This window comes from Erigeron canadensis, chromosome 7, assembly GCF_010389155.1.
Source record: "Erigeron canadensis isolate Cc75 chromosome 7, C_canadensis_v1, whole genome shotgun sequence".
Classification (NCBI taxonomy): Eukaryota; Viridiplantae; Streptophyta; class Magnoliopsida; order Asterales; family Asteraceae; genus Erigeron; species Erigeron canadensis.
This window is the reverse complement of record NC_057767.1, coordinates 643,372-666,906: the sequence shown is the minus strand read 5'-3', so window position 1 is coordinate 666,906 and position 23,535 is coordinate 643,372. Positions and strand designations below refer to the sequence as shown.

Below are 23,535 nucleotides of genomic sequence, written 5' to 3'. Positions count from 1 at the left end.
CCCAAATTCAAATTATAATTAGATTACAAAGAACAAACCTATTATTCAAATTACGTTGAATTCATCTAGTAATTGATAATAGTTTTTATAAAACTATATTACAATGTGATATATAATATTGGTTATATTGGATAGTAAAATTAAGAAATAAATAATTTGAAAACAATATTTTCCAATTTTAAAAATAGATTTTAAATTCATACGGTTTTTATTATGATATAAAATGTGATTTTTTACTTTTATTTTTGTAAGATTTTGTTTATATATAGATTTTATTTTTATTTAATTTAATAGTTTTAGATAATATAATTTTGTAGATTTATATATTGTAAAAAAATATAGAGATGCCACATAGGATAAAGACCTGTGTGGCAATTTTTAAAAATTGCTTTAAATTGTAGAAGTCTTTAAAATGCTATGATAACTATTGTTTTAATATATATATATATATATATATATATAGATTCTCAGGTCACCCAAGTTTCACAAGACCTTAAGACCATCCAAACAAGTGTCATTTCGTTTGTCATTTCCAGGCCATATAAAATGCTTGCCACAAACCACATTGACACTTGGATTGCCCTAAAGTATTGTTGTGAAATTTGGGGAGACATCTGCTTTGCTTTGATCATTACAATGAATCTCACATTAAAGCAAATGACCATGAAAATATACTAAAGCAAATAACAAACGAAAACGAATATTGTTTGGTAAAACACTTCACCTATATACAGACATACCAAGACTAAAGTTTAGGACACAATGTATATGAGATCAGCTGACCCACACGGCTGGTCACTTATTCATGGAAGTCTAGAAAACGGTGAACTAACAACATAAAGAACTAACTTCCACGTCCTTAGGGAGTGGCACTGAAGCACAACAATGGTAATAACCATTTTTATCGAACACAAACCTTTGTGAAAGATGAACTTCACGTATAAGATACTCTCCCCATTCTTCTGAACCATATTGCTCTACAATACCTCGAGCATCAAATGTATCAAACTTTTTTGTATTCATTGTCCTGGTCAATATCATCATATCAACTTCATACAGGTAGCAATTTGGACTCATTTACTTATGAATGGTTCGATAGGACTTACGTTATATCTTTAACATGTTAAAATAGATATGAGCTAAACAGGAATTGAATCAAATGAATAAGAAGTATAGAATGTCCACCAAAGTGTATATTTAGTGCATAAAACCTCCCATATCATTTTATCAGGTTCTTGAAATGATATCATAAATTCATAATCATATTGCAAATGCCAACACTTACTTTAATGTTACGAATTTATTAACAAAAAGGGTTTCCAATGCAAAAAAGAACAGTTTTGACTACTTTCCGAACCTGCCATTTTAGATGGATTTTTTTTTTGACAGGTGTACATCTTTCATGATGCCGACACACTCCCGGCGATCAAATGGGAGGGACCATCTCAGCGGTGGGTAATCGGTTGTCTAAACCGGGTCCCGTTACATCCACACTGAGTTGGCTGCCAGGGAGAAACTCCAGGAGGCTCCCGCAAGAGGGTCGATTCTGCACCTGGCAGGGATTGAACCCTCCACCTCAAGGATAAAACCCAGGTGACTCACCACTGCCATTTTAGATGGATAAGACTTGGAGCAATCAGAAAAGAATAAATGGAACTAAGAGTCTGTTACCTTTTCCTGTGCCTTGCATTCATAACTGTCGCATGCAACTGCATTGAAGTTGAAATTTGATTTATTAGATGTTAATATTCGAGAAACTTATACAAACAAAAAGGTAGGAAAAAGTGTGGACAAGGCTACAATCACACTAATAGTGTCTAGACTTTAGCGATATAGAGGCAAAAGCATCCATTGCGAAGATAAAACAATTGATCATGCTAAACATGATGAAAAGGTCTGCTGGTATGCGTTGTTAATATGGAGGAACACAATTCAGAAAGTGAGGCATTTACCCAAATACGGTTGGGTAAAAATTTGTTTTGCCGTGTGATAAGGAATTTCTTTCTAGAGCAAGTCTTTTAGAAAGGCAAATATCAACACCCAATAGAGAAGGATTAGGGGAACCATATCACCATGTTCAATTTTGATCTATGTTATCAATTTCGGTGAAATTTCGGTGGTATTTCGGTGGTATACCGGTTTTCGGTGGTAGGACATAATTTCGGTATTGAATTTCGGTTTTGATATTGTTTCCGAAATTTTTGGTGGTATTGACCGAAATACCACCGAAATTTCCGAAATTTGACCGAATTTTCGGTAAATTCTGTATCAGCACTTCCAGGTTTTATCTTTTACTCTTATTATATACATAATATTAGAATTACCGAAATACCACCGAAAAGAACGATATTTTGTATACCAGTCCGTGACCAAAACACCGAAATTTATGTCCTTGACTACTTAGATTTTGATAGAGAAAAAAGAAAACTGAACATCCCTGGAAAACTACTTAAACCAAGTTAATAAACAAGGCAGAGCTCCTCTATCAGGAATGAACATTTTGGTTTGTGATATAGTGTTTATATTATTCAATACTTATTTGGCTTGTATCACGATTATCCTCCAGATATCTAACCTTGGGAACCTAGTGGAGAAATTTGTATTTGTTGTTTCTTATGCATAAAAATATATATAAAAATGGTACATTCTATAATTTATGTTCAACTATAGCATGGTAAGTCAACCAACAGTCCAACACTACCCGTCTACCTATCATGAATGCCCTAGACCATAATTGTTGTAATTGAGATGATAGACGCATTATTGCAATAATAAAAACCAAAAGCTTGCGAGTGGTGTTCCATACCTTCAATGCATGTTTGGAATCTTTCTCAAGAACAAGGCCGCCTTTTGTAAAAGCATCAGTGATGATTTCTAAAAAAGCTTAAGGAAAAAAACGAACACTAAAACAATCTTCATAATTCCAGTAAGCATATCAAGATGCTTGTTTTCATTTACTGCCTTTTAGCAAACATATAATAAAGTGTTGCATATAAAATGTGGATACTGCAGGCATGCATCAGTCTATCCTCACCGCCTACTACTTCAACAGGAGCATAAAGAACACGAGCCTTAGCCAGAGAACCTCTCATGAGATCCTGAAAGATAAAGAAAAAACCTGAACAAAGAGCAGTAGCTGACATGCTAACACAAGAAGTATGGTAGTGTTTATCAATGGGCCAACTCAAAAAGTTTAGATAAAAAAGGAACCAACTTGAAAGTCACCGAAAGTCTATTTCTAGGGCACTTAATCTCCTAAATTGTTTCTATTTGAACATTTAGGTTATTATTGCGATAGTACTTTCTTCCTAATTATAATGGATGAATTAACAATTTTAGAATATATAATTATAATATGGACAAAAAAGTGTTCATGGGTCAACCCATCACCCAATACCCAGATTTATAAACGACCTGTTTCAAACCGAAGCCATTTTGACCCATAACCCAATTTGCCAGACACATCCACCTTTCCACCTCTACTGCGACTTGAAGACCCAGAATCAAATTTCACAGTCGGACAATCAGTTGTTTAAAGAGGGACTATAGGTAATTATACATTTATCTCAGTAAACAGTTTTCTTTGGCTTCTCGCCTAATTATCCAAATCTGATTATCTAATCTATTGTAAAGAATCCAGAATCATGATAAGTTCACATAAACACCTAAACCTGAGTATTGCAACTTCAGATCGCAATTCTCAGTTTAGATGCAGATATAATCATTCCCATGCATCCTACTTGTCAACTGCAGAAAGATTCTTACGAGCCCCTTGAGTCTAATATATACAGGTCGGGCATCTAATGCATCCATTACTTCAGCTTCAATTCCCTGCGTGGTAATAAAAGTTTGTTTCATCACAGGCAATTTTAGTCGATCGGGAAAGTTAAGTATTTGAACTGACCTTGAATATCCTAACAGCAGCATCGAGTCTCTCCTTGTTCCACAATTTCAGCATGAGCACAGTTAAGTGAAATGTTTTTGGATTAATGAATATGGATTTATCAATTCCCAGTTCTGCTGTAAACAACATATAAAAATCATAAATTGAGGTGCAATTTTGAACCATTTACGGTTATGTTTTGTCTCTAATGGGTCAAACAGGTAGAATTATATAGCTTAAAAGGAAACCAGTCGAAATTTCTCAAAGTGTAAAACTCATAAAAGCCCGTACGTCGTGTAATCAAAAAATGAGATTATCTATGAAATAACATAACTTTTGCAATTATGTTTGAAAACCCAACCTCGATAGCAAACTTATAACTTTTTGGCCAGAAACGTTCAGGTCAACCAAACAGGATCCATAGAAAAAAATAATGTTATGACCTAAACCTCCAATTGACTCATTACCCAGGCCACCCACCCATTATTCTATTTAAAGACGTAAACTACGCTCTAAACTTTAGAACCCTAGATATTTGGTTTTTTTGAAAAACAGTGCTAATCAAGTATATAATACACAAAGGAATAATCAACTCTAAGCGCCCTCCCTCCCGCACACAAGCCCCAAAGTTAAGAGATAACATAAAGAAAAATGGATTAACAGAACATCAATTATCGGGGGTAACTTTTTCTACATACCAGACAACGTAGAAGCCTTTGGCTTTGAGCTCGAGGCAGTTGAGGATTTAGCGGGATAACTTACAAGAGGTATCTTAGTGACATCCATATTGACATTTTGACTATCTTTTTGAGTTTTTAGTGTTACTGCAACTTGAGGCACTTTATCTAACTTTTTGCTGCCACCATCTCTACTTGTGGAATCTTTGTTGAAAGTATAATCTGGTACCTCATCTGGGTTTGCATAACTAATCCCTAATATTGAATTTTGAAAGTTGACAAGCTTATGAATCAACTGAGGATTGATAGCCAGCGGAAGTGATATAAAATGAGAGTAATCAAGAGCTGGACTTTTGACAGCCTGTGGACATCATATATGGTCAAATTACATGTCATTATGTTCTGTAAACTGGAAGTTAAAAGCATTATAAAACGTAGAGTAGCAATTTAAACCTATTTACACATGAATGGATCAACTCGCATGCATTAAACGGGTAAAATAAGATAGTAGGTTAAACGGAAATGTGCAAAATAGGTCAAACAGGTTAAGAGTTGGCCAACAAGTCTTCTAATGCATAACCTTCTAAACCATCTAATTCAAAAGAATAGATATAATATAACTTTTTTGGTCATACTTTACATGCTAGATTTTCATAGAAAGTTCAAACAATTTAGAGAAACAGTCCCTTTTTAAGCCATGTAAAAAGTTGCCTGTTTTGGACCGTTACTCAACCTGTATATTATGGCACCATTGTAAAAAAGAAATTTACTTAAGAGGCTTCCTCTACTTGATAAGAATAAGGCTAATATTGCGTCCAATAAGCAAGTTGGAATAGATATTACCAAACATAGGGGACAAGTGCAGAATTGCTGCAGGTTTTTCACATTTCAGTAAGAACCAATATAAAGCATACACAGAAGCTGAAACTTTTGTCCCATAACTTCTGTTAAACTGTGGGCTATTGAGTAACCACAAATTTACAAGTTCAGTCCTACGATCCGTACTGACCTCATCAATTATGAGTTGTATTCTTTCTGAAGCTCTGGCTAAGCTATCAGGAGAAGTGCCTTCAATGACTGCAAAACCGTGCCTTGTAATTAGTTTTGCACAATAAGCTGGGAATATATGTAATGACTGCAAAGGATACACGATCTATCTTAGAAGTAGTGAGCCATAGATAACGTTAACCCTGATACAATTGACCATTTATTTTCAACATGGAGTCAATTATAGGTGTTGCATAATGTCAATGACTACAGAAACAATATACGAGAAACTGAGAAAGCAGTCTTCAGATGAGATACAACAATTAGGGCCTGGAATAAGAAAACTGGAACAAAATGGCCAGAAAGAAATGACATACTTATCGATTCTTCGGTTCTTGATGATGGAAATATTATTCTAACCCCCATTTCTTCTTCAATATTTTGCTGCACAGATCCCCTGTGGAGGATATGAATAAAGTTTAACATATTTTGTGGTGACATATGTAAATGACCAAGTGAGGTCGTGAGGATACTTCTGCATGATTATGCTTGCAACGAAGTGAGAAAATAACAAGCGTAAATGTCAAAGCTGTACCCTTTTCCTTTGATGAAGCGAAACAAGGAAGGCCCTACCTGCATCATATGGAAGCCATTGAGAACATACGCACAACAGCAAAAAAATTAATTTTTTCCTCATGAACTTCTATGTAACCAACTAGCATGGAAGAACCAACTCTTCAGCTGTTTAGCTTTGAGTTGGGATGTGATTGACCCCAATTGCTACAAATGTAATTTACTAATTTTCATACAGTTTTATCACCATGCATATGGAGTATAGGATATTGTGATACATTTGGCAGGTAGAATTGTAGTTGCGATTCTATTTGAGCATATTATAATGCATATGAACAAAGATAGTATTTTTGGTTTAACTTAAAAAGAAAGATTGCGAGTTTAAAGAGAAGGAAAAAAATACATCACCTTCAAAGAGATTGAATGTTTTGCTCCACCATGTCCGTCTTGACTGTTTAAAACCCCACTAGAACTACCAGCATGGACTTTTACTTGACTTTCAACCTCAATGCCTTTCACTGAAAAATTCAACAACTTCGCATCAAAACAATATATGAAACTACTTGAATCTTTAGAGAGTTATAGTGAAGGTTGCCAACACATATGCTAGCTCATCCTAGCTCCATCATTGCTACAAAAGAAATCAAGAACATAACATAGAACACGCTAAGGAAGTATCTGCCGAGTCGCTAAATTAATATAAAACCTCACCATCTGCCGAGCAAGATTGCTTCGAAAAAGGCCTCCGTAAAGAAGTATCTGTGTTCTGTTTTTTCATATCTGCGGTTCTTTTGTTACTGTTTCCACCAACCACTTTATAGTTATTGTTCATACCACCACACGAATAGCATTTCTGAGATAAATTAAATCAACCGAGTTAGCATCTTCTCAAGAATCACCAAACCTCCATTCTTCTAAATATACTATTTACCATTTAAACACTACAATTAATACATAGATATATTTGAATATTTTGATTTGACAAAAAAAAATTAATACAAATGTTCTTTCCTTATTTTTTTTTCAAGTAAACATAATAATCAAACCGAACCAACTTAGTTGACCCAAGATCCATAAAACCCCCGCAAACCCATGGAACAGAACAAACCACCAGCCCTTCACGATTTTAGATCATTAAATTAATATTGGGATCTCTTTTGATTACTTGATTACATCATGATCTTTTTTTTTTTTTTTTGAACGGCATTCTGTTCTATTTCTACTCCTAAATTACACGTATGCCTGGAAACCAGGACTCTCGAAAAACCCCTATTACATCATGATCTAATATATATTTGTAACTTGACATCGTATAAAAGAACCTATGCCTAATTCATTCATAATATTCTTTCAGTTTTCTACCACTGTATGTAACTAACCTTCTACTGCAAGTAAAACGGTGGCAGTTTGTCACCGTTTTACCTGCCTTAATTTACTTAAATTAACAAAATACTTAAAATATATTGCATATTAAAGAAGAAGGCATGAGTTCTTACCTACAAGAAAATTATGTGAAAGTAAGTCAAATCTTGGTGCGACAAACCTTAAAACATATATATTATATAAGTTATGTTGTTCATTTAAAAAACCAAAACACAATCACATATACTTTCTAATTTAAATTAAATAAATGATTTCTAAAAACATTTAACCTAAATCAGAGTTTGTAGAGAGTGTTACTATGTTAGGACCTGAAAGTATGGCAGGGATTTTGATATCTGATATACAAGTGTGAAATTCAAAGCATTTTCTGCTCTGAAAACATAGAAATAACATGTCACTATGGAGTCAATATATGCATATATAGATATAGATATAGATACAGAACATATATATATCATCATAAGTACTGCAGTACCTGAACAAAGGCAACATTTAGTGTGTTTGTTCTCAGCACGGCCACAATTATACTTTTTTTTTTTTTAAACGTGGGCTCGCAATAGGGATCTATTGCTGACCGACAACACTCAACTAAACCGCTCAAAAAACGACATTCAATTATACAACTCAAACATGTTTCATTATTTATTTGGAAATTCTTAAAAATCTGGTGCTCTATTTATTTATCTTTTATTTTTGTTCCTTTTCTTTAATGTCAATACTTTTGAGTCCATTTTTTTTTTTTTTTTTTTTAAAACAAAGTCTAGTGGTCTAGCGGGGTATATCACACAATATGGTGATAACAATGATGGAATAACGCGATTGGTATAAACTCCCTCCGTCCCAATTTAAATGTCACGTTGACTAATTTTGATCGTAAATAATTTTGTTTGTACTATATAGTAGTTGATGAAACTTATATAAACGAAAAGTACATTAAAAACTCAATTCATTCATATATTTTATATCAAGTGTTACATGACACAAACAAAATTATTTACGGTCAAAGTTAGTCAACGTAACATTTAAATTGGGACGGAGGGAGTATATTTTAGTAGTAAGGATATGGACATGGATATTCCTTATTTCCTATAAAAGAATAAAGTTAAACATTATTGGTTATTTTAATTTTGAAAGTGTGTAAATGACTCGAAATTTATCAAATACAAACTTAAGTTGATACTTTATATATTACTCACAAAATTATATATAATATATATATATATATAACAATCCAAATTTTAACGTTGTGACTTAGTTGGTTTTTAATCAGCTTGGTTGGTTTATAAACTATTTAGTTGACTTTGTTATTTATTAAGGAAGTGTACATGTTAACATGTGTTCCTTTTTCATACATTCGACATTAAATCTTTTTTCACTGTCAAATTTAAAGTGGTTCTAGAATTAACTTTCAGTTATTTTTTCTCGTACATCCATCACCAAACAACTAAACTACTTCATCTCTTCCAAAATATTAATTCCAGACAAAATTGAAGTATCTCTTCAAGAACTATTTTATGAGGTAAAAACAGTATCATTTTTCTTTTAGTTTTAATATATTTGGCTTATTAGCGAATCATGCTAAACAATTAATGTATAATCTAAGTTGTCCAACCTCCTTATTAATTTTTCCTTTCTTTCATTAAGGTAAGTAAAGAAACAAAGATAAAAGGATTATTCTTTAGGCCATTTTATATTTTTATTATTATTCTTTAGGTTGCTTATAGCTTTTTAGACATATTTTATTTTAAAAAAGCTAATTAAAATGTTTGGATAAGGTTTTAAGCTTATGCTTTTAAATTTACATAAGGTACATTTTTGAAAAGCTATTCTTTGATAAGGTTATAAGCTTATGCTTTTAAATTTACATAAGGAACACTTTTGAAAAGCTATTTTTATAAATTTAACTGTTTGGACCTTTTCGAGCTTCTATTGAAATATTAAGGAGATTTCTTATAAAAAAATGCTTAATAAGTCAATTCAAACATTTAAAAACAATTTACAAATTTATGTAACACAAGTAATAATTTGAAAAGTTTTTTGCAAATCTCACTTTCAATATTCAAAACTTAGAAAGTCATCAAAAACACATACATCAATAACATACCTTACTTGTCATCATCACTATCACAACCAATCGCCACCCCCATTAAATCGCTGCATTGCGCAACCATAACTCTAGTTTTCTTGTACAAGAATTCCCTTTGTATTATTATTGGCGGCTGGTATCCCGACCAGACTTTTGGTAATTAATCCAGACTATTTGCAGCGATTATCGTTGCAAATAGTGGTGTTTTTGTCTATATCCAACTATTTGCAGCGATTATTGACAGGGGGCCCGCTATTTTTTTTGCCAGATTTGCAATTACAGACAGGGGGGCCCGCACTATTTGCAGCGACTATCGCTCCAAATAGTAGGTGTGGTCGAGATACCAAAAAAACTTGGTTGGGATAAGGCGGGCATTATTATATGCTAATGAATGAAATTTGCTAACACTGTATTCTCGAGTTTTTATTAAAAGAAAAAAAGTAGAAGATTGGATAGGAGAAAAAAGGATAAAAAATTACATAAAAAAGAGACATTCTCGAGTTGAAAGAAAAGAAAAGAAAGTTGATAGTTGAATGTATTGTTGAGTTAGAAAGGAAGTAAAAGAAAGGATAAAAAGATATAATTTTACATTTATAGCCTTGTAGTAATTAAAACCTTTATATAAGTTTGAGGGGTATAATAATAATTTCACCACTTTTCCTTTCAAATCTTACCAAAAGTGGCAAGAAAGTTTTAAGATCAAAACATCTTATTTTTTCCTTTCTTTCCCTTTTGTTTCTTTTAAAACAAAAACTCAAGAATACAAAAATTAAAAGTTTCTTACATTTTCTTTTCTAATCCCTTCAAAATAAAACTCAAACAATGGAAAAAACATATCCAATAAATTGCAACAAGCATGGAAAAAATTAAAATGCTATGTCACCCCTTCATTTAGAAACGATAAAAACCATAACACTAACACACAAAATTCAAGAAAAAAAATAAATAATAAAAACAACCAAAAGAGTGAGTGAGTACACCAGCAGAGCAAGTGTGCAAAATCCAAAGTAATAATGCTTGAAGAAAAAGCTCTCTCAATGAGAAGACCAACACCTCACACCGATGAAGAAGAAGTAGAAAACAATAACCACCACCATTTCACAGACGAATCCAAAACCAACAAAAAACACCACTTCCCGATCCGGATCTCAAACTACTTGACCCGAACCGGATACATTTGCCCTATCATTCTTCTCACTCTCATTATCCTCTTTCTCATCTCATCTTACTTCCTTCGATCTCGCGATTTGTTATGTGTTTCTTCTGTTTCCTCTTTCGATCGCCTTGCCAGAAATCGGTTTTTCGGATTGGATGGACTTGATTCCGATTTCGGTTCCCTTGGTGTTCCGTGGTGTAAGTTCATTCACCTATACATACACATTTTATATCTATATATATTTGTCTATATATGTATGTTTTTATTTAGTTTTTGTTAGATCTGTGAACTAATGTGATAGTGTGATTATGTTATATAGATCATATTGTTTTTTTTAGGTCTATTTGCTAGTAATATACTATATATATTGTTATTGTATGTATAGTCGTTAAGAACTAGGACTGTAGTAAATTAGAGCTATTGTTGTGCGATTCGAGTTGGCGTCGAGCTAGAATCTGAGCTCAAAATGAATCACGAGCTAAGCGTGAGCTTATATCAAGTATTTTGATTGTTAAAACCAGTCGAGTTTATGACGAGCAACTTGAGTTCGGCTCAACTTTGTATTGAATTAGAGTTCGAGGTTTTGAGGTGATGTGATTTTTGTTAGATCTGAAGTACCGTGATAGTGTGATTATCGAGATGTTTATGTTTTTATCATGTAGTATGTAATAGATCTTATTGTTTTCTTATTTCGTATATATAGTCTAGTTACTACTAATATAAAAGGCTAATGTACTGTTATTGTATGTGTACTTATAAGCTACGCCTACAAAGGAATTCGTTTCAGTTGAGCTTGTATTGAGTTAGAGTTTGGGCTTGAAATGCATCGTGAACTGAGTTTAAGCTTGTAAAGGATGTGTTTGAGCTTTTATTGAACCTTTTTGTGTGACAAGTGATATCGAGTTTAACATATTGTTAGTGTATGTAATGTGGTTATAAACTAGGACTGTAAATGAGTAGAGGTTTTATTGAATAGCTAGAGTTTGGCTAAGCTTTATATCAAGTTAGAGTTTGAGTTTGAAATGTGTCGCAAACTGATCCCAAGCTTATAAGGGCTTGGCTTGAGCTGTTATCAAACTTCTCAATTATATTGTAGGTAACATCTAGATTAACGTATTGTAAATCTATATAAAGATCGAAATGTGTCACAAGCTGAGCTGGAACTTACAAGGACTAGACTTGAGCTTTTCGATCTTTAAGTAATAGTTAGGTGCATATACAAATATACATTTTCTTCGTGCCAAACTATTAGACTGAGACACACTGTTTAAGAAAAGTTAATTATGACAGCTTACTTTTTATTACTTATTTTGGAATATGCATATGATGTTATTGTTGGATGTACAACCTGTCATCTCTAATTCAAAGTGTTTATTGTTGATTTGATTGGATCTGAATTGATCTTATAGTTTACTTACTAGATTTTAGTCCCGTGTCTAATACATGGGGCTTACGACGTTATCAATATTGGATGTTAATTTATTATAGTTTAATAGTTAATATACTATTTTGAGTAATAAAAAATTGATCTATATATCAACACTTTGAGCTTTCTACTGAAATATTTTATAAAAATGCGTTTATCGAATTTGTTTAATATTAAAATCTTAATATATTTACATTAATTTTATTTATTTTAATTAATTAATTTTATGTTCATATGATAGAACATACTATTGGATATATATTAGTTATTATTTTATTGGATAAATATTAGTTATCATTCTATTGGATATATTTTAACTATTGTTATTTATTTTTTGGGTAAAAAGTGTAAATTTGTGATGGAAAACTAAAAAGTGTAAGTTAAAGTCAAAATTGGAAACAAAAATCAACTTTAAAAAATCAAGAGCTGTGATTGGTTGATAAGTTATTAGAGCAACTGTGCTTTAGTATAATAAAAGATTAATATTCATGCTCTTCAAATGCTCATTTTTATTGTAGAATGTGAACTTCATGCTTTTCCGTGATTAAACTTCCATTGACTTGAATATTACAGAACTTGAGCTGAAATACTCTGTTTGATCTAAAGATGTGATGTTACTTTTAGTTTATAGTGTAGAGTTAGTGAGTTGTGTATTTGACACAACAAATAACTTCTTATTAACTAATTCAACTCGAAGGAAACTTTGTGATGTTATTTTCATCGAAAGTGGCTATCGGGAGATCTTTTTATGAGTTAAAACCGAGTTAAGTTGTGAAAATGAACACATAGAAGAAGTAAAATAGTATAAAATATTGAGCTAGACTGCTCGAAAGTATAAAGTTTGGTGGTTGCCTGGTTGTTTAGTGAGCTTGAGAAAGTTTAAACTTGAAAGTAGTATAATAGTGTTTAGGAGCATCCACGGTAAGGTTTAAGATTAGATCCTAATGCACATTTTGTCATCAGCACTTGAGTTTGAAGGTGATATCACTTGTTCATATGGGATTTACGGTGGATCTACAATTAAGATACGACTTTTTTTAGAAGCTCAGACTTTGTTGAGTGATATGGATCCAGTTTGCAAATTTTATGCCATTTCCAATTGCTAAATATGGTTAAACTCCTAATTTTGTCATGTGTATTTTATGCTGCTTATTCTTCTTGAAGACTGAGTTTGACTTAAATTGATCAAGTTCTCATAATCTGCATGCTTTTAATTTATCATCTTTATAAAAGGCAGATCGAAAGATGGAAAATCTGTCGAGTGGACATCTAAGGATTTGCTCCAAGGCCTTCAAGAGTTTGTACCAATATATGAAACACGCCCCATTAAGAATAACATGTATGGGATGGGTTTTGATCACAGCTTTGGCCTCTGGTTCATTGCACGATGGCTGAAGCCAGATCTAATGATTGAGAGTGGGGCTTTCAAGGGGCACTCGACCTGGGTTTTGAGGCAAGCAATGCCGAACACCCGAATTATCTCAGTTACTCCTCGCCATCCGGAGAAGTACCTTAAAAAGGGGCCGGCATATGTTGATGAAAATTGCACATATTTTGCTGGGAAAGACTTCAAAGATTTTGGGAGTGTTGATTGGGCAACTGTGATGAAGAAGCATGGTGTAATTGATCTCAGTCGAGTTCTTATATTTTTTGATGATCATCAAAATGAGTTAAAAAGGTAACAGCTGCACAGCTACTATTAACTCTTAGTTTATGTTTTGGTTCTCACTAGAGATGGGAAGTTATGTCCCATTTACTATTTGAATAGATTGCATCCCTCTTTAATCTCAACTGGCTAAATAGGCAAATATGACCCATTTTCCAATGAATGGCTCAAATTGTTTGAAGTTCACCGAAAGTGTATTTTTGATGCATAAAACTTTTTGCATCATATTGCTCAAATAGCTGTATTCTTATTGAAAGTTTGGTTTTCGTTTTCATGATTGATACACTGATCAATTAGAAGAGGTAAAACACTTTTGGATGAAAGTGTTTGTAGTCAACCCGGTCTGTTTTGACCCTCTACCTGACCCACCCATTTTGCCACCTCTAGCTCACTTCATCAAAATTACCCTCATGTGTTAATATATGATTGTTTCTTATAATAGATGTATTCATGCAGATTAAAGCAGGCACTGAAAGCTGGTTTCTCTAATCTTGTCTTTGAGGACAACTATGATACAGGAACCGGAGATCATTATTCCTTGAGACAAATTTGTGACCAGTTTTACATACAAGGTTAGCTCACTGCTCTTGTTCTCAAATTTTTACGTTAATGATTCTCAGTGTTTCCTGAATTCCCATTTTGCAATGGCGCTTCAAGATGCTTGTATATTGTGATTTTGTTGGTGATTGTTGTCAATCTGATGCAGTAATCCATTTACTTATGGGTCTGTTGATTTGGATTTTGGTTGTGTTCTATCTCAGATGGGTTGAAAGTCCTCCGAGTCAAACTTGAATGCATTATATACAGATTTAGATCATTATTGCAGTACTTCAATCTGTTGTTATCTATTATTACAGGAGGTGGTCATAGCTGCTTTGACGATAGTGATGAAGCTAGGATAAGGTCAAAAAGGACGAAGTTCTGGGAAAAGGCAGTGGATACTCGAGAACTATGTGGGCCTGGAGAAGCATGGTGGGGAGTTAGAGGATACATGCGAGATGACTTTAACCACACTAACAAGCCAATATCATTCACTCAACATTTTCAAAACAGTAGGTATGTAGAATCAATACTTGACCTTTATTGGGAACTTCCACCTGTAGCTGGCCCGTCACTTACTCATCAAACAAGATATGATCCAGCCCGTGCACCCAGTCCAATTGTTGAAGATGGAAGATATCGCCTGTTTCAAAGGCTTGGTTTATCTAAACTCGAGCCTTCTGTGTTTAATGGGTACACTCAAATGGTATACGTTAAGATATCCCCAAAAGAATCATAGCGTGCAGTTTTATGTTGTTTGCGCACAAGTTTAATAGGCTCGTATTGTGATAATACCCATGTATGTTGATATTATACACTTGTTACAGCATTTGTTCGCAAGTAGTGTGGTATTTAGATTAGTTCCATCTTATCTTCTTTTTCGAGGGTGACTCTAAATTTGCTTGTTGTGACTTCCCTTTATAGCCAATATGATTAATCATTTTACAGTTATGAAATGATCCCTCGTAAATTGATGTGGCTAAATGGATTGGGACATGTTCCAAGTGTATTCAAATCTATTAAACCTCTTAATTGTATTATTAAAAATTGATGATTATCATCATAACAAGTTAAGAACTAGAAAGGTGATCCTATGCATTATATTTTGGTAAACAACTTACCTGGTAAACAACTTCCATACACACCGGTAAATGTAACGTAATATTTATATAACATTTTTTTCCTGAATATTTTATTGAACACCAAAAATAGAAAAAACACCAACATATACTTAGATTACAGTTGCATTATCTATAAAAAAATTGTGAAAAACTTCCACTTGCCCAAGTCATAGTGACATCGCACAATTTTTCATCCAAAGGAACCCAATATATCGGATGTCCTACCCGTTGGCTTGACCAAGCCTTACCTTAAAATACCAACTCATTTCTCGCTTTCTAAATACACCAACAAGCTAACATTATAATCGCCTAGATCATCTTTTTTCCCACATCCCCCAAGTTAGACACCAGGTGAAATTCAAAGAGGTCACGTGTTGAGAAGACGAAAATTAATTGGCGGAACCTTACACCAACTCGCCATCCTTTGTCAAACCTCCCAAGAGGTTTCGATCTGCTCATTGCAAATAAAAGACCAACTATTACTTATATTTTTTTCAATATGCTATTACTACTTTTATTTTTTAATAAGTATAAAAACTTATATGTCAACTTAAATAACCAGAAATATTATTATATATACATGGGACTAAAATATAAAACATATATATACTTTATATTTGGTTTATGCATAAAACCCTTAATTAGAAAAGAAAATTAAAAAAACATAATGTTAAAGACAATATCAATACTCAATCATAGATCTTTATTTAAAGAAAATACAAAAATTTATTTACTATGTATAAGTGAAAAAAAATAAATAAAATCAACTAACAAACCACAACTATAAAAAGAATACGAGACAGTATGAAGTATGAATCATCGTTTAAAAATATAAAGAGCCATTAATTGACATAATCGTCAATATGTCCGAGTGGTTAAGGAGACAGACTCGAAATCTGTTGGGCTTTGCCTGCGCAGGTTCGAATCCTGCTGTTGACGATTCCTTTTTGTTTTTTCTTTCAAACTATATCTATCTATTTCTATATTTTTGTTGTTAGTATATGAACTCCCAGAAATCATTATCTTCATATTATTATTTTATTTTTTATATATAAATTTTATGGCAAATTCACTGCATTTCAATGTTCCATTTCATCAACCACATCACACTCTCACCACCAAAAATCAACTCAACAAGAATATTAAGAATAATAATCCAGTGCGATGCGGTCCACGAGATAACCGTGGACCTCTATACAAAGGCCGTACACTAAGTATTGAAGCAATCCAAGCTGTTCAATCTCTCAAAAGATCAAACCGTTTACAGAACAACAACAATAATCAAAACGACACCGTTTTGAACAGGCTTGTGAAATCTGATCTTTTTGCTGTTTTTAATGAACTAATTAGACAAGACCAGTTTGATTTGGCGGTTAAAGTGTTTAAGGTTATTAGGTGTGAAGATTGGTATAAAACTGATTTGAATCTTTATGCTAAACTTGTTACTGCTATGGCAAATAAAGGTACTTACTGGTTGGTTATTATAATGTACATATGATATTCTAAATTATTTGTTATGCCGTGTTCGTGTTTGGAAAAAAAATAAATATGACATGATAAGACACGTTAGCACGTTTCGTGTCGTTAATAGGTCGACCCGTTGGAATTGTTGTTGTCTTGTTGATCATTTTTATGGTTTTATTTTTTTTAAAGTATGGGCTCGTTTCTTTTTTTAGTCATTAAGTGCTAAGCGGCTGAATTCATAAATAATGTCTATATGTATTAAGTAAAATATAGTTTTTTTAGTAGGTCTTATTGTGTAACCTGTTAGTTATTGTGTCGTGTTTGTGTTTAGAAAAAATGACACGGTTAGTTATCAGCGTGTTTGTGTCCAACCCATGTAGGTGTTGTGTTTTGTCTTTTGTCTGACTTGTTATGCGAGCCCTAATTTTGTTGATGTTAGACCTAAAAAAAGAGGCATTTAAGTTAAGATCAAGTTTTGTATGCTTATTTAGAAAAAGGAGCTTGAAATGTAGAACGATCCGAGTTCATCTTGTAGACGATAAGTGATAGATATAAGCTTTTGTTGAGTTTATTTCAGTCTCGTATACTATGTAGTTGATAGATTGATATCTTTTAAGCGTGTAGCTTCTAGATTGATAGCTCTTAGGTATCTAGCTTATCTGGTTCTAATTAATGTTGGTCTGTGGAAGGCAGATGCTTAGAGCTTAAGGTAGTTTACATCGGGTGATAAGAGTTGTTGGACATCAATCTCTTAGAATAGGACGGGCAGGACAAAATTTGTAATTGTATATACACAACGCGTAGCAGACGCAAACGCTATACTCGTGCAACTCTACTATGCTTGATTTTGTTGTGTATAGCAAAATTATGCTGTGTTCATATTACTTCCTTTTAGGTAATATTTATTTTTTGTTAAAATTGGAATCTGCAAATGCTGTTATTCTGCTAATTCTGTTAATGATATTATTGCGTGACTTTGTTATTGTTTCTACCAAATTGGCATTTTTTTGGTCAAAATGGTGCTTTAACCTTCTTTATTTTTGTGTTGAACTGGTGTTTTTGTTGTAAAAATAGTCGTCCTGTGTTTTCAAATGTGGATTAGGACTTGATGACATTCTTCCAATTTATATATTCAAGCTGAGCTTACATCATGAAAAGCCTTTGAGTTATCGTGTCCAACATGGGCATAGAGATACGACTTAGAACATACAAAGAAACTTTCCTAGTTCAAAGTTAGTCAAATATTCTTGTGTAGCAAGCTACTCGATGGTGTGCAACATAAAAGTTTTTGGATCTCTTTGCATTATCAGGTATGAAGGATCAAATTGATCATTTACTGTCTGACATTCAAGTGGAGGATGTGAAATCGGCCGAGGGTAAAGGACTTGTGACGGTTATTAAGGCATTGCTTGCAGCAGATATGGCAGAATCAACAGTGAGGATTTATGAGATGATGAAGTCCAGTGGATGGACATGTGACTCGTCAACGGATGAATATGTAGGCAAGGTTTTGAGTAGGGGACTTAAAAGACTAGGGAAAAAGAAAGTAGCTGATGAGATCGACAGGGAAATCGACAGGGTGTCTGGTGGTGTTTTGGAAAAGATTGGGATTTGAATTGTAAAGATGTTATGTCGACTCAAGAACGTAAAGTTTGCATTTTAGCCACTTGAATTACCTTTTTAGATCTTGCAAACGTTACCCGATTCTGTCAAGGATGCCAACAAAACGATCACTGGATCTCATAGGCGGGATTTTTGCATAGATGTATCAAGTAGAGTTCTATTTTTCTCCTTGGATCTTACAAGATAGGTGTAAAATACAACATTTTTGGATGGTTATTACATATCTTTTTCATATTTTTAAACTTATATTCAAATGTTTGGTGTTAACATAATATTTTACCCGAGTATGGAGGATATGAACCGCATTGTGATCCTTTATATGAACCTCTCTTCTAAAAAGTTAGAAACTTAGAATCGATTTATGTTGAGAACTTTGATTTGCCTCAAAAAAAATACGAGTACTAAAAAAGTAACTCTCTATCTTCCACGGTTTTTGAGTCTCAATACCATTTTTGACGGTATATGGGAGAGGTTGAGATGTAGACAACCTTATCGCTACCAAAGGTGGAGAGGTTGTTTCCAAGTTCTATCAAAGGTAGAAAAATACCTTCAGCTTTGCTGGACATGAGAATCGAACCCATGAGCTCTATTTTCAGAGACAAGGACTCCAACCATTGATACAACCCAATTGGTTCAACCAAAGTTAGAAAAAGGTCTCTGCCTCAAAAAATACTCTACCTTGAATATATTAAGTGATATAAATCTTCAACAAAATTTCATACAGTGAATACAAAGTGACTGCTAATAGAATTACAAGGTGATGTTCACAATAAGACGAGGTGCTTGAGACGTTGCTCAACTATAATATTCGAGAACGTAAAAAACGATACCAAATCAACGTCTAGGTATGAGCCAAAAAATGACTAAAGCTGTAGAGTGTGGAACCTAAGACGTTGAACAAAAACAAGTAATGTTGTCCATATAATACAAAACCATATAAGCAATAACTAAGTGAGAATAACTGAAAGGCGATTCAAGCAAGTAAAGTTATCCATATAATACAAAACCATTCAAGCAATAACTAAGTCACAATCATACATTTGATTTTATTTTTATTTTTATGGTGTAGTGGTGTGTATGATTGTATGTTTATTTATATAATATAAGAGGAAGAAAGAAAGTTTTTAATATCCTGACTACCTGACTTAAAAATAAAAGATATTTAATCCTATCAAGATGAGGTGTGAAAAAAGTAAGATATAAATCTCTCTATTGGATGAACAGTAAAACTGCTTTCAGAAAGACCTTTGGTTAGAGGGTATACACTCATTTGTATTATCATTATTGTAAATACAAATAAAAAGTGATAACTTACTTGGCAACGGTTGTTATGTTCAAACAAGAATTACTTTTTAATACCACCTTTTTCCAAAGTCAATTAAAGTATTTGGCAAAACACAAGGCACCCATGTTGGCTAATTGATACCAAAAACAACAGCAAATCTCAGTTAAAACAAATGATCATTCCAAAATCACCAGTTCTATGACAAGACCAAGGTCTTTCTTTTGTCACATTTTTAACATCTAAACACATGTAACATATTTTATTTCTTTTGTTTTTTGAACGGCAACTTATAAGGAACAAACAAAAAAACATACTGTATTATTCTTGTTGCCGTCCCGTTCCTTGTTACTTAACAGTTCCCTGTCGACTATATATGCTTGCGAACCACATCGTACGCAAGAGATAAGCTTTCATTTCATGTCAAAATCATAAGTTTCATGTCACATGAAATTTATGGGCAAAACTTTAGTTAAAGCATCACTTGTTTAGCAGTTGAAGTTGCAGTTTTTCATATACTTTTATGGGATAAAGTTTTATTACATTTGTGTGTATTCTTGTTTATATCATATCATTACATATATATAGAGAGAAAGTATACACAAATGGAGGTTCCTTCAACAGAAGAGAGTGCAATTAAACAAGAAAAGTCATCAGGAATCCAAAAGGGTGGTCTAAGAACCATCCCATTCATCTTAGGTAAAACATACTTGATGATTGACATATCGATGAATTATCTGTATTTTGTTTAAGTTTCAAGATTTACAATTCTATTCTAAGGTTTTAATTCGCGACAAATGTATAGAAATGTATCAAACTATTGTTACATCTATTATTGTATTGTATGTATCAAACATTCAATTTATTTAAATTGTATGTTTAGTGGGTATAAGATGATATACATGTATCCAGTGACAAAATATGAAAGTTTGATACATACAATACAGGTTTTGACAATTGGATGTAGAACATAACAAGTTTAATACATTTTTGTCTACTTGTATCTTTTACTTCCATATACCCATATACTCAAAGTCTTGTGTCAATCACTTTATGTATAAACATATATGGTGACATATTTCATGGATTGTAGGTTCAGGTTTCTAGTTATGTATTCCAACTTTTTTACCTTCAAATTCATATACATAAAGTTTAAAGCCTTTAACCTTACATTCTTTACTACTGTAATTTCTTGACTGTTTACTTCTTATATATGGCTATAGCAAATGAATCAATTGAGAAGGTGGCAAGTTTTGGGTTACTTCCGAACATGGTTTTATACTTGATCTCGGATTACCATATGAGCGTTGCTCAAGGTTCAACCGTTATCTTAAGTTGGTCAGCCGCTACCAATTTCCTGACCTTCATTGGTGCTTTTCTCTCTGATTCCTTTCTTGGCCGATTCCTCACCATTTTTCTTGGATCTATCGTTAGTCTCCTGGTATGATGTTACTCTTTTTCATATAAGTTATACTCAAATCAACCTCTGATATAAAGTAACTGAGAAACCATTTGTTTGATGTGTTTGTAGGGGATGATCCTTCTGTGGTTAACAACAATGATTCATAGTGTAAAACCGCCCCATTGTGATCTAAGGGTGCCTCAGTCATGTGAATCACCGACATTCATTCAATATGCTTTTCTTTTTTTAGCCTTTGCTGTAATGTCCATTGGAGCTGGTGGTGTACGCCCGTGTTCCTTAGCATTTGGGGCAGATCAAATTGACTGCAAGGATAACCCTAAGAGAGAGCAGGTCCTAGAAAGCTTTTTTGGATGGTATTATGCCACTGCTCTTGTGGGAGTCCTGATTGGATTTACTGCGGTTGTTTATATTCAAGAACATAATGGATGGAGAGTCGGGTTTGGGATTCCTGTTATTCTTATGATCATTTCTACTCTATCCTTTGTTGTTGCTTATCCTTTGTATTACAAAATGAAGGTTAAGAAAAGTTTGTTTACTAGTTTATGTCAAGTGATAGCCGTGGCGTGGAAAAATAGAAAGCTCACACTACCCCGTTCAAGTGATGCAGCCTGGTACAATAAGAATGAGGCAACCGCGACTGTACCTACAAAGAGATTAAGGTAGTGAACACTTCTCTATAATTATGTGATTTCTAGTAGAGGTGGCAATTTCAATCCATTTACTTACATATGGGTTGATTTAGGTTGTGTATCATCTTTAAAAAGTCAAAATAAAACAAATGGCTATAAGGGGAACGGGTCAAACGGGTTGAAAGATGTCCAAAACCTATCTTCGCAATAGTTGTATCCAAAAGCAACCTCCTAAATAGTTGTATCCAAAAGCAAAGATTATCATTAACCTTTTGTAATCAAAATTAATAAATGGAAAAAAGTGATCATGTTAGGATGGGACGGGTCAAACGGATCAACAAGGAAGGAATTTTTTTTAATGAAACCAAACTTCCCAAATCATCTTTAAACTAAAAAACATTATGACTCATATTTGACATGCTAATTATTCATAATTTAACTAACATTTTAGTCCAACAGGTGTAATTGGTCAACCTGACCCATACCAAAAGTACCGGTTTTGACTTGTTACCCAACCCACCTGCTCTCCCATTTAGCTGCCTCTACTTTTTAGTTAAGATAACTACTACATTGATCTGATTGTGTTTATTGAATATTTTTTTGTCCATTAGGTTCTTGAATAAAGCTTGCATCCTCTGGAAACCCGAAGATGCAAGCAAAGACCAATGGAGCATCTGCAATGTAGAGCAAGTTGAAGAGCTAAAGGCGCTTGTTAGGGTGATACCATTATGGTCATCTAGTATAATGTTGTCTGCGGTGATGCACCAAGTTACATTTCCAGTCCTCCAAGCAAACACCATGGATAGACACATCACTAAAAGCTTTCAAATTCCGGCAGGCTCATTTTCTTTATTCACAATCATAACCATAATGGTCTGGGTTATACTATATGACCGAGTGATTCTCCCCTTATTGTCAAAAATTAAAGGGAAACCCGTATACATTAGTCCAAAACTAAGGATGGGGGCAGGTCTCTTTTTCTCAATTTTGGGTATGTTGGTATCTGGAATCGTAGAACATACACGAAAGAACAAAGCAATTCAAGAAGGGTTCTTGAATAATTCTAAAGCGTTGGTCAACATGTCAGCAATGTGGCTTGTTCCGCAGCATGTCTGTAACGGGCTAGCTGATGCTTTGAATATAATCGGTCAAAATGAGTTTTATTATTCTGAATTCCCGAAGAGTATGTCAAGCATTGCATCGTCTCTTTACATGTTTGGATCCGCTTTTGGAAGCTTGTTAGCTATATTAATACTAAACATTGTCGATGGACTTAGCAAAGGGAAGGGAAAAGAGAGTTGGGTTTCTACAGCTATAAATAAGGGTCACTATGACAACTATTATTGGCTTCTTGCTATATTGAGTTGTATAAACCTTTTGTATTATGTTGCATGTAGTTGGACTTATGGTCCGTGTGCAGATACAACGGCGATAAAGGTTGAGAATATCAACACTTCAGGCGAAGAAGAGGCCTCAAGAAGCTAAGTATCAGAAGTTTGATAAATCTCTCTGTTGCCATATTCATGTAGGTGTATTTGTATGACTTTAACAGTTTATTTTACTAAAAGACAGCCTATATCTACAAGTGTATCCAAGAATTTGAGTAGATCAGCTTT

At 33.5% G+C, this 23,535-nt stretch overlaps 4 protein-coding genes and 1 non-coding gene across 9 annotated transcripts; 4 read left to right on the top strand and 1 right to left on the bottom strand.

Annotated features, from left to right (window-relative positions):
* Window positions 1–648: 648 nt before the first annotated feature.
* Window positions 649–8,229, bottom strand: LOC122607941 (A-kinase anchor protein 7). Of its 5 annotated transcripts, none has more exons than XM_043781019.1 (14): window positions 7,979–8,229; window positions 7,812–7,875; window positions 6,832–6,973; window positions 6,529–6,638; window positions 6,143–6,180; window positions 5,925–6,004; window positions 5,570–5,637; window positions 4,582–4,921; window positions 3,905–4,020; window positions 3,766–3,831; window positions 3,008–3,098; window positions 2,807–2,874; window positions 1,672–1,709; window positions 649–1,027 (listed from the first exon to the last, which is right to left on the bottom strand). In XM_043781019.1, the coding sequence occupies exons 1-14, from the start codon at window positions 7,993–7,995 to the stop codon at window positions 829–831; spliced, it is 1,437 nt and encodes a 478-aa protein (XP_043636954.1). In that variant the 5' UTR covers window positions 7,996–8,229; the 3' UTR covers window positions 649–828. The 5 variants fall into 5 exon arrangements, with proteins under 5 accessions (XP_043636954.1, XP_043636955.1, XP_043636956.1 ...); XM_043781020.1 differs by having other exon boundaries at window positions 3,905–4,017; XM_043781021.1 differs by lacking the exon at window positions 7,979–8,229 and adding an exon at window positions 7,617–7,663 and having other exon boundaries at window positions 7,812–7,834.
* Window positions 8,230–10,499: 2,270 nt separating this feature from the next.
* Window positions 10,500–15,237, top strand: LOC122607223. The gene is made up of 4 exons (XM_043780159.1): window positions 10,500–10,942; window positions 13,405–13,849; window positions 14,294–14,409; window positions 14,695–15,237. Exons 1-4 carry the CDS (start codon window positions 10,603–10,605, stop codon window positions 15,114–15,116), a joined length of 1,323 nt encoding a protein of 440 aa, XP_043636094.1. The 5' UTR covers window positions 10,500–10,602; the 3' UTR covers window positions 15,117–15,237.
* Window positions 15,238–16,355: 1,118 nt separating this feature from the next.
* TRNAS-CGA lies at window positions 16,356–16,437 on the top strand. Its single transcript has one exon. It is a non-coding gene; the product is annotated as a tRNA-Ser (tRNA).
* Window positions 16,438–16,518: 81 nt separating this feature from the next.
* Window positions 16,519–18,831, top strand: LOC122607228 (protein THYLAKOID ASSEMBLY 8, chloroplastic). The gene is made up of 2 exons (XM_043780162.1): window positions 16,519–16,961; window positions 18,273–18,831. Exons 1-2 carry the CDS (start codon window positions 16,559–16,561, stop codon window positions 18,575–18,577), a joined length of 708 nt encoding a protein of 235 aa, XP_043636097.1. The 5' UTR covers window positions 16,519–16,558; the 3' UTR covers window positions 18,578–18,831.
* A 1,641-nt stretch (window positions 18,832–20,472) lies between these two features.
* On the top strand, window positions 20,473–23,404 carry LOC122608718 (protein NRT1/ PTR FAMILY 1.2-like). Its single transcript, XM_043781812.1, has 4 exons — window positions 20,473–20,566; window positions 21,091–21,308; window positions 21,399–21,949; window positions 22,531–23,404. Exons 1-4 carry the CDS (start codon window positions 20,473–20,475, stop codon window positions 23,402–23,404), a joined length of 1,737 nt encoding a protein of 578 aa, XP_043637747.1.
* The last annotated feature ends 131 nt before the right edge of the window (window positions 23,405–23,535 follow it).

Bases quoted from the DNA above. Each gene is read 5' to 3' on its own strand.
- LOC122607941 (XM_043781019.1), bottom strand. The intron at 6,974-7,811 runs GTCCTAACATAG...AATTTATCTCAG, and splicing joins AATCCCTGCCATACTTTCAG to AAATGCTATTCGTGTGGTGG. The intron at 6,181-6,528 runs GTGATGTATTTT...CATATGATGCAG, and splicing joins AACATTCAATCTCTTTGAAG to GTAGGGCCTTCCTTGTTTCG.
- LOC122607223 (XM_043780159.1), top strand. From the start codon at position 10,603: ATGCTTGAAGAAAAAGCTCTCTCAATGAGAAGACCAACACCTCACACC. The intron at 10,943-13,404 runs GTAAGTTCATTC...TCTTTATAAAAG, and splicing joins TTCCCTTGGTGTTCCGTGGT to GCAGATCGAAAGATGGAAAA. The intron at 14,410-14,694 runs GTTAGCTCACTG...CTATTATTACAG, and splicing joins TGACCAGTTTTACATACAAG to GAGGTGGTCATAGCTGCTTT.
- LOC122607228 (XM_043780162.1), top strand. From the start codon at position 16,559: ATGGCAAATTCACTGCATTTCAATGTTCCATTTCATCAACCACATCAC. The intron at 16,962-18,272 runs GTACTTACTGGT...TTGCATTATCAG, and splicing joins TACTGCTATGGCAAATAAAG to GTATGAAGGATCAAATTGAT.
- LOC122608718 (XM_043781812.1), top strand. From the start codon at position 20,473: ATGGAGGTTCCTTCAACAGAAGAGAGTGCAATTAAACAAGAAAAGTCA. The intron at 21,309-21,398 runs GTATGATGTTAC...ATGTGTTTGTAG, and splicing joins GATCTATCGTTAGTCTCCTG to GGGATGATCCTTCTGTGGTT. The intron at 21,950-22,530 runs GTAGTGAACACT...TTTGTCCATTAG, and splicing joins GTACCTACAAAGAGATTAAG to GTTCTTGAATAAAGCTTGCA.